We start from the raw sequence: 10,658 nt of genomic DNA, 5'->3' as shown, positions 1-10,658 counted from the left end.
TGTGTAGTGTTTCAAACTTTTTACAGCGAAGTAGGTCTACAGGGATGAAGAAAGCAAAGCTAAATCATCAGACAATGAGGTTGCAAATCTCAATCACTGGAGTCAACCCTGCAAAAAAGTACAGAAGCTTAAAGCAGTAGGTCTAAATCCTAGTCCTGGAATAACTCATCCGGGCCATCGTTGTACACCACTTAAAAATCCAAGATAATGCAACCTATTTCAGATACAATAATCTTGAAAACTCCAAATGGCCAATTAGCTCAATATCTAAAGGGCACAGCTAAAAGATCCAAATCTTAACTGTTATGTCAGGTCTAACTTAAAGACCTGACCTAAAGAATCAGAATTCAGAGGGTTGATTGTCCACTTTAATCGACTATGGTCTTGTTTGTGTTTTTAAGTTACAAAAAAAAAACAAGTTTACAAAGTATGAATAGTGTCAAATTTTTGTGTCAAATTATATGGATGTACCACTCAATTTTCATGATGATCAGCTAATGTTAACCCTGTCAAATGCCTGCAGAAAGCTGATGGTCTGTTGATGGCCTTGCTTTTCTACTAATCAAATCATCCATACCCACCCAATTAAATACTAGCATATAACTGTTGCTTAAAAAAATTCAGTTCTTTCAAACAACAGTTTACAGAAAAACAAAGAAATTCCGCTAGATTTTGGAGCATGGCCCATTCAATTACAAGCATATTAGTGAAATCAGACGGGCAATGATTTTGGGCAAGGAGGCCTTGGGTGCATTCTGCATTACAGTTCATCCCAAAGGTGTTCAGTTGGGTGGAGGTCAGGACTTTGTTTAGACCACTTGAGTTCTTCCACTCCAACCTTGGCAAACCATGTCTTCATGGAGCTCAGTTTGTGCACAGGGGAACTGTCATGCTGGAACATTTTTTGGCCCCATAGTTCCAGTGAAGGGAAATTGTAATACTACAGTATACGAAGACATTATGTGCAGTAGTTTGCGTCCAACTTTGTGGCAACAGTTTGAGGAAGAATCACATATGGGTGTGATGGTTAGGTGTCCACAAACTTTTGGCAGAAGCTGTTGGGTTTTTTTTTTTGTTTGTTTGTTTTTTAGTTTTGCATATTATGCGAATTAGCTCAAAATCTAATTTTCTGTTGTTGTTGTTCTTTTTGAGTAAATTGACTTTTGTGTCTACAGCTCAGGTTTGTTAGACAAAACGCAAAACGCCATGCTTTAGCGCCACCATCGGCCTGGTCATGCCCAACATTCTTGCCTGAATAGTGGGAGGGAGCACTACCTATTGACCATATCTCTATAACTTTGTTTTGTTGGTAGAAATTTGTTTTATTAAAGAAATAGATTGGGGGGGAGAGAATGGTTATATAGCTTAGTGCTTGAACCCCTAACTATGAAAAATAAGTAAATAAAATTAGAATCAACAAGTTAATTAAGCATTAAAAGATGTAATATTCCTTGCATATAATTAAAGCCTGACCTTTAGCAAATTATCATTCTATTTTATTTATATACATTTATGTAATTATCTAATCAGCCCATAAATAAAGCAATATCTATAACACTACCAAAATAAATTTGAGTGCAGACTACTGGCCATTCATTTTCCAGGGTTGCTCGGATATTTATGATCAAATGTAACATATCTAACGTAGCTATAACGTAACGTAGATATGTGAAAACATCAATAACGAAACATCAAATTATTTTAAAATTTCCCTTTTTTTAACATTGTATAAAGATACTCTAATAACTTTAAGCCCACCATTCGCCTCCAGCCTCGTACCCTCTGAGCCGATTTTGGATCTTCTCAAGACAATACCCGAGTGTTTATGTAATAGATGGTGCATATATAATACTCTGTACGCATGTACAGTTCGTGTTGGATACACAGCACGCTCTAATCTATTTCAGAAAAAGGCAGTATAAAAGCCAGTAACTGACACTTTACTAGCCAATGGTGGTGGTAGCGAATGAACACAACAGCCAATAGGAGAATGGCCCGACGAGAGGGCGGGGCTTTGATTTACCTGAGATGCAGAAAACCGGCCGCTGACGAGCTGCTGATATTAAAATCATATCACTGAGCAAACACAGGTGTTGTGGTCGCTTGGCAGAACAGCTGCTTTGTACTGAGTGAACTGTGGAAGTGAAAGGGGACAATCTTCTCTTTTCCTCACAGAGGTAAGCCTTGAATTTCTTTATAAAAGTTGTAGATGCAAAATATTATTCATTCTAGCGTGTAGCCTGTGCTCTGCTCGTGACGGATAAGCATCAGATGTTGGTGGTCAGATGGTCGTGTCATGGTCGTATATACATATACATACATTTTTAGGGAGAGAGAGAGAGAGAGAGAGAGATTTTGAGAGATTGACTGAGATTGTCTCAAAAATTCTCCCCGGTTGATAGACGTCTAAACTGTTGCATATGGGAGATTTACCAAAAATAGATGCAGGTCTGCAACATCGTGATGATACACAGTTCCTGTAGATGTCACGGTTGATCCTGCATCATGGGCTACTGAGAACTGTGTTGATATGAAGTCTACTTCACTGTGATAACTTTTCACAAAAGTCTATTCTTTAGTTATTGAAAGCGTTTGATCAAGCGTTGTAAAAAGTTTAACTGACTTTAAATCCTCCTGTTAACCCCCTTTATGTCGTGTGCAAACCAGTCTGATAAATAATACAGTGCGATGTTATGCCCTGGGGAATGCTGAACACTCGCAGGAATACCGCCTTGCCCTTTTCAACTGGGAATTTGTGGGACTTGGTGATGATCATGCATAAAATGATGCTTCCTGGATAATTGGTGTATACTATAATAGAAGGCATCATGAGTTCATTACATTGCACATTACCATAGCTAACGGATACATATTAGCAGAAAACACTGTTAGACTGTGTATATAGGGGAGAGTTTTTATCTAATCACACTTGTTCATATTGTCTTGTTTTGTATCATAAAGTCAAATCTGTTTATATGAGTTGCAGCCTATAATTAAGAGTTTATATATTATTGCAGTTTATGGATAATGTAGTGCCTTGCACAAGTATTTACCCCTTGAACATTTTCCCATTTTGTAGTATTACAGCCTGGAAGAGAAATACCTGGTATTTCATATGTAAATAAACAGCATGAAAGTTGTGATTGCATTAATATGCACTACTCCATTGCTGTGAGACTTCTAAATTAGCTCTCGTGGTCCAGCTGGGATCAGAAATAGCATAATTAGTTGAATGTCAACCTGTGTGCGATTAAACTGTCACTTGATCTCAACATACATATGTACACCTGTTCATGTGATGCCCCAGATTTTGTTAGGGTACATACTTTGGGTTACCATGGAGCTATCAAACCAGGGAATTGTGTGTTTGTGTGTGTATATATATAGATATATATATATATACTGTGTGTACAAGTATACACATGCTTTTATATAACAACTGTCCTCAATTTGTAATTAACAATAAATACAACTAAATAAGAATTCCCTTCAATCAAACTTCAACTTTACTCTCACCTGTTACATTGAGCACAAAATATTCCTCTGTTGAAATAATGAGTAATGCGGGTTAAAACGCTTTTTGGAGTTTAACTGAGAAATTATCTAATTTTCTTAATTTTAATCAAAGCAGTTAAAAGTTTAGCTGAAATGGCAGTTTAAACGTTATTTCCTTTGCTCACAAAGGCTTTTGCCCTATACTGTTGCTTACAGTACAGCAAGACCTTGGATTTATACACTTCTATTTGACCAATTCCATGATTTTAAGGTATTGAGCCATACAATTCTGGACCTCAATTAGATCAAAGCAAATTCAGCTTCTCAACTTTATATTTTTCATAATTTTAAGCAACGTTATGTAGCACAATTTGTCACATACAGTACAGTCAGTGGTATGTATATATTTATAAGCATATTTATAACTAGCTCATTTATACCACACCGGATTTGAATGAAACTTATAAATATGAGGCAAAACTGCAACTTAAATTTGAAAGTATTTAAATCCATGGTGGGTGAAGCATATAGAAACAGCCCTTTTAAACACAAAGGCCGCCTCCTAGCATGTTGCCTTGGTAAAAGCACAGGCTGTAATTATGAAGTAATTATACCTACATTCAGCTTCTCTGTTTGTGTTTGCTTATGTAATACAGCCTTGTCTGTATATGTTCTAAACTGAATGAGGTGGACTGTTTTAATTTTAAAGTAAATGCCCTGAAGTTATACATCTTCATGTGATGGGCTTTGAGCTCAATGAGCTCATATAATTCGAAGAACTTCCTTATTTCCCAAATTAGCATCTCATTGGATGTTATCATGCCAATTAAGTCATATCATTCCTTAAAACATAAAGGAAATCATTTTCATTTCATTCTGCTTTCCACAGGTAATTAATTGATTTCGGTGTTCACAGTTAAGGTAAAATGACAAGCTAGCAATTTGTTGCTCCAAATAACCTTACTCAAAAGTGTATCCTTATGCATCAAATGTTCTCTAGAGTAGAAACTTTATTTAGCACATTCCTGCTTGACTTCCTTTTTTTCCTTTTGGCTGCTTAAATACACTCCTTCAACAACACTTTGTTTTAAGATTATTAAAGGTTGTCACCATCCATGATGCTTTCGTGGTTTTTTGACTTCATTGTTTACCCTGCAATTAATAAATGACGACTACAGTGGGAGGCAGAGGCTGGCTGTTTGCAATAGAGTCAGACACTGCAGTAGGTTTAAACCTGCTGGTGACTTATTTACTTAAGCATTGACTTTATCAAGTGTTCTGTACTCTCATCCCTTGTAACAGTCCAATTACACCTCCTAGACTAAGCCACAGTGAAGATCCCTCTATGAATAACTGTGCTTCCCTTGTGCTTACTTTCACTGTAGCACATAGCTTGAGATGGCTGCTGAATGCCCCCTGAGATCTGAGGTGACGGAGCTTCACAGGAACGTCAATCAGGTTACAGATGAGGTAATGCCAACAGGAATAGGGAAACTTTTACTTCTAAGGCGTTGTCTAGTGTGTTTTCACATCATGGAGAAAATGCCGCAGGTCTAGGTATTTTGCATGATCAGTGTGATAAACTTACCAAAGTATTACTCACGTATCTGTTCAGCTACAGTGAAATATTTACGAATGATTATAAGTGTCAATATGTGTTTCATTCATTAGTGTATATTAAACTAGTCTAGTAGAAATGACATCCCCTCTAACACTCCATTAAGTAAAGGTTACTGACAGTCTGATCTATTCCCCTGTCCCTGCTCAGTAGGGAATATGACAGACCCTGTAATCTGCTGTATGAACTGCTCCAACCTGTGAGCCTGGTTTCGGTGAAACTAATAAAACCATTGTAAATCAGTATTAATTTTACATTGTCAGTCATCCCTATTAATTTTGCTCTGACTTAGTTTCTCTCTTCTCTCCTGTCTCTGTTAGTCACTCGAGATCACCAGAAACATGAAGCTTCTGTTAGAGGAGGTGAGGGACTAATTCATGATCTTTCACACTGTATCTCCTGTAGCCTATATGATGGTACTTTTCTTACTGATAATGTGTATGTGTCACATTACCACAAACCATTTTCTGAAACATCTCAATGCTATCAGACAAAGCTTGTATTCAGTGAACAGAAATTGAAGGCTGTGTAAAACAGCATTTCCCTTCAGTGGGTAATCAAGGTTTATTATCATGCCTCTGAAATACCATTTTATGTATTGAGACACATTGTCATAATAGAATTGAATGGGCAGTGGTTTGTGGTCTTTGTTTCCTATAAAATAGCTCATTTGTACAGGCTGCTTGGCCAAAACACCATGCACCTGTTATGTCTATATAAAGGCACACACATATTATTATACTAAGGGACAAAACAACACTATATTTAAATCATATCATGTGCTCAACATCCTTGTCAACATTTACTGTCAATTAATAGCATTCTGTTAATGTCAGAAAATATATTGTGCTGTTTAATGTTGCTTCATGTAGATTTCTGTTTTCAACAGAGCAAAGATGCAGGAATCAGGACATTGGTCATGCTAGATGAACAAGGAGGTAATGTGATTTCCTATTTCACGTCTTTACAAACACTTTCCTTACATTATCAGTTTTAATGATTCAAGTAATCTTTCAAAAATACATTGTATAGTGGAAATAACACTGACTTTATTTTAAATGATTTCAAATAGAACTTGAAGTCTTTATTTCAGATCATTATTTTGATTTCAGATTTTGTAAATGGCTGTATAGTCAGCTCCAGAATGTTTGGCATCCTTGCACATAAAAAAGTCTTTGTGGTTAATTAGTATAATCTCAACTCAACAATACAGGAAATCTAACCTTTTAAAGATATTTTAAGTAAATGTATTCTAAGAAAATAAAAACGCTGATGAAAAATATATTTTTAAACAAAAGCACATGTCACAATTATTGGCACCTCTGCATGTAGTGCTTTGTGCAATCTTACAATAATTATAAAGTTGACTATAGCTCCAGAGCACATTTTATTTCATAAACAGAAAATAGGAGTAAGGGTACATTTTGTTTGGTTTTATTTAATTCTGTTCCTGCTTGCTAAGAAGGCTTTTTCTATTTAAATGTGAAATCATTGACTGCCTTCACTCTTCTAGGAGCTGCTATAGATACATTCAGAAATACTCACATATGGAAATGTACATGTTCTTGTACGATCATTTAAATCCCTCCCATTCAAATAATATGCTGTCTCTTCCTCATAATCATGCTAAAATAAAAGCAAATCTCTGTATTCCAGAGCAACTGGAGCGGATTGAAGAGGGGCTGGACCAGATCAATCAGGATATGAGAGAAGCTGAGAAAAATCTCACAGACCTTGGCAAATGTTGTGGTCTGTGCTCATGTGATAAGTATGTGCTGTTGGGAGAGCTCCTGTACTCGGTTGCTTGACTGTTTAACCATTTAGTCAGGAGTATTTTACCCCTCATCTCTGCATGGAAGGAAAGATTCTCCCCTGCAAGGAGTTTATTGATGAGTCATTTTAGTCACTACTGATGTTTAATTAATTAATAATTTTTTATTGATATCTTGTAAATAGAAAAGGCCAATTTAAAACACGAGTCAGTTATGACTGGCAGATTAAATCTTCTTAAACCTTTTGCTCTATACATAACCATGGGTTCGCTATTGACCCAGGACATGTCGTAAAATCATTTTGGTGATATAAATATTATTTTATGTGCATTAGACAAATTAAGCTCATGAACTTTCTTGTTATGAAAATGTTCTAGTAATGTTCCAGTTTTATTAATACTAAGAATTGTCTTATAGTCTTTTTTACTGTCTTTTTTTTACTCCTGCTGTTACTGTCTTCCCTTTTTGGAACTTTCCAGGCTGAAGAACCTTGAAGCAAGCGAAGCCTATAAGAAGGTGTGGGGTAACAATCAGGATGGTGTGGTATCTAGTCAACCTTCATCACGCATTGTGGATGAGCGAGAGAAAATGACAATGAGCGGTGGATACATCAGAAGGTCCTTAAATATTACTTTTCTTAAAATGACAAATAATATACATTTGTTTTCTAGTGGCTGTAATGAATTATAGATAAGCCATCAGTGATTTTATTGTGTGTGTGTGTGTGTGTGTATGTGTGTCTGTCCATCCACCAGAGTGATAAATGACGCACGGGAGGATGAAATGGAGGAAAACCTGGCTCATGTGGGCAGTATCCTCGGCAATTTGAGAAGCATGGCACTTGACATGGGCAACGAAATCGATACTCAGAACGTGCACATTGAACGCATACAGTCTAAGGTATTTTGTTTTATTTTACTATACATATATTATACATACATACATTCTTTTGTTTATACTATACGCTAAAGACATTTGGGTTTGAGATCAAAAGATGAATATGAGACAATAGATCAGAATTTCATCTTTTCTCGCTGATATTTACATCTAGATGTGCTAAACAACCTAGAACATGGCACCTTTGGTGGCAAACCACCCAATTTTAAGGTGATCAAATGTGTTGGAACAGATTGTCTTAAAGTAACTTAAAGTAAATAACACTTAATATTTGGTTGCATGTCACTTGTTTGCAATAACTGCATCAAGCTGGTGACCCACTTACAATCACTGGACTGTTGCATTCTTCTTTTGTGATGCTTTTCCAGGTTTGTACTGTAGCTTCTTTCAGTTGTTGTTTGTATTGTGAGGTTTCTCCCTTCAGTCTGCTCTTCAGGAGGTGAAATGCATGCATGTTAAGGTTTGGGGATTGACTTGGCAAGTCTGAAACCTTCCACTTTTTTGTTCTAATGAAGGTCTTTGTTGTGTTGGCAGTGTGTTTTGGGTCGTTGTCTTGCTGCATGATGAAGTTCCTCCTGATTATACTGGACACATTTCTCTGTAAATTGCCAGACAGACTGTTTCTGTTAATCTTGTTTCCAAAACTTTTGTGGCTCTTCTCTGTATTTCTTTGCCAATTCTAATCTGACGATCTGATTCTTACTGTTGATGAGTGGTTTGAATTTTGTGGTATGGCCTTTATATTTCTTATCTCTTAGTCTTCTTTGAATGGTGGATTGTGATACATTCACCCCTGCCCTATGGAGGTTGTTGGTTATGTCACTGACTGTTGTTTTCCTTGTTGTTGACTGTTGTTTTCATCACAGCTCTCACAATGTTTCTGCCATCAACTGCTGTTGTTTTCCTTGGCCAACCTATTCGATCTCTGGTTGTTAGTACACCAATGGTTTCCTTCTTTTTCAGGACATTTCAAATTGTTGTATTGGAATATTATTGTATGTTATGCCTAATGCTTGCGTAATGGGTCTGATCAATTTTCCCTCATTTCACAGCTTGCTTTTCTCCCATAGACAGCTCTCTGATCTTCATGTTGGTTTATACTTTTTAGCAACAAGTGTAGTCTTTACAGGAAAAGCCCAGGGCTCAAACCAAGAGTAGAAATTCAGAGCTGTTAATTGTTTAAACAATCACTCTAACAGGGCACACCTGGGCAACACGAAATACCTGTCTGTCACAGGTTCCAGTATTTCTGATCACTTGAAAAAAATGGGTGGGTTTAAACAGAAGGTGCCATGTTCTAAGTTGTTTAACACATCTAGATGTACATAGGAAATTACACAGGAAATTAAAGCTGAAATTTGTATCTATCAGCTCATGTTCATCTTTTGATCTCAAACCCAAATGTCTTAAGTATATAACAAAAACAACAGAATTGGTTTTGCTGTATCATTTAGGTAAACATTCAGTCAAGCAAACAACATTAAATAGATTGCTGTCTTTGTCTTTTTTAGGCTATTGCCAATGTTTCTCGCATCAGTGAAGCCAATCAGAGGGCTAACAAACTAATAGCAAGGTAAACACAGAAGAGCAATGATCATTTGTTTAGATTATTTCTGTCATATCACAGCTTTAGAAGTGGATGAACTTTTCTCACGAAAAAGTGGATGAAGCAGGGGTTTTTTTTAGTTTCTTCATGTTCATAACTGTCTAAAAGACCCAGTTGCTATTTCAAATATCATTGTTGTATTTCATTGTATCACTTATTCAGTGGATTTTTTAAATAGTAGAGCAACATGCCTACAGCTATCAGTGTCTTTATTGAAAGGTACCAGTTCACTTTTGTCAGTGCTTTTCTGTGACTCTTTGATAAAAATGACAGTGTAGTGTGCTTCTCTAAAATGGTTTCTGAGGAAATTTTCATTTCAAGAAAAGGTGGGAAAGGGCTAAAACTGAAAAGCTGAATATTGTGTGGTTTTTAGGTTGCATTTTTGACAGCATTTTTTTGCATAATAAATATTCCAATTAACAGTGAATTGACTGATAAAATGATGTGCAAGGACTAGATTTAAACATGAACTCAAAGAAAATGTGAACAGTCATAATAGCCAGACTAATAATTAGTCATCATAAAGATAGGAAACTGCAATACCTAGTTTGTGAAACGCACATTTTTCTTAAGATTTTCTAGTGAGAGTGTTCATTGCCCAGTCCCTCCAGGATTTTGCAATTGCAGAAATTAACGCGAAATCAGGCAAACTCAGCAATATTCGGAGCAGCTTGCAATTTTTCAGAATTACCACAGATTTGGGCCAACATGCATTCAGCTTCTTTGATTGGATTGCGTCGAACACGAGTACAGCTAAAAGGTCTTATTGAGCAACAAACATCACTGCGAAAGACTGTGCAGAACAATTTCTTGCAATTTTGCCAATTCAAGTAGTTTTCCGCAAAAAAGGACAAATAATTTTACAAAAAAGCTCCTGTACGGACTGATGGTCATTTATAACAATGATGGTGTTGATGATCTTTCTCAATGTACTGCAATGCTTCTGTGAAATTCAGACTATACCAGTGGACTGAATAGCTGTTTAGACCTTCTTAATATTCCTGTTCTGCTCACTGATTATAAATGGATGTCCCACTGATTAATGTAATCCCTTCTGATTTTGTAACAATAATGAAAATGTTTATTGATATGACTGAAACAAATGAATGAAGTACTGTTTTATTGTACTACCTCAAAATGGCTTTTGGGGAAATTACCATTTTAAAAAAGTGTGTGTAAAAAAAACTTTGTCTCTTGTTGTTTTCTGGTAGATTTTTAAGAAAAATGTGTTTCAGTGTAATAAATGTTGATTTCACGGTGAACTTGTTGC

At 36.2% G+C, this 10,658-nt stretch overlaps 1 protein-coding gene across 3 annotated transcripts; it reads left to right on the top strand.

The window, feature by feature from the left end:
- The first annotated feature begins 57 nt into the window (after positions 1–57).
- On the top strand, positions 58–10,658 carry zgc:101731 (SNARE_SNAP25N and SNARE_SNAP23C domain-containing protein). Of its 3 annotated transcripts, XM_053646722.1 has the most exons (8): positions 58–2,177; positions 4,881–4,965; positions 5,434–5,475; positions 6,003–6,051; positions 6,770–6,881; positions 7,365–7,502; positions 7,641–7,785; positions 9,294–10,658. In XM_053646722.1, the coding sequence occupies exons 2-8, from the start codon at positions 4,894–4,896 to the stop codon at positions 9,357–9,359; spliced, it is 624 nt and encodes a 207-aa protein (XP_053502697.1). In that variant the 5' UTR covers positions 58–2,177; positions 4,881–4,893; the 3' UTR covers positions 9,360–10,658. The 3 variants fall into 3 exon arrangements, with proteins under 3 accessions (XP_053502697.1, XP_053502695.1, XP_053502696.1); XM_053646720.1 differs by lacking the exon at positions 9,294–10,658 and having other exon boundaries at positions 7,641–7,872; XM_053646721.1 differs by lacking the exons at positions 58–2,177; positions 9,294–10,658 and having other exon boundaries at positions 4,680–4,965; positions 7,641–7,872.

The sequence above is a fragment of the Ictalurus furcatus genome, chromosome 17 (assembly GCF_023375685.1).
Source record: "Ictalurus furcatus strain D&B chromosome 17, Billie_1.0, whole genome shotgun sequence".
In the NCBI taxonomy this organism is placed as follows: Eukaryota; Metazoa; Chordata; class Actinopteri; order Siluriformes; family Ictaluridae; genus Ictalurus; species Ictalurus furcatus.
The sequence above is the reverse complement of the archived record's forward strand: the minus strand, read 5'-3'. Positions and strand labels throughout refer to the sequence as shown.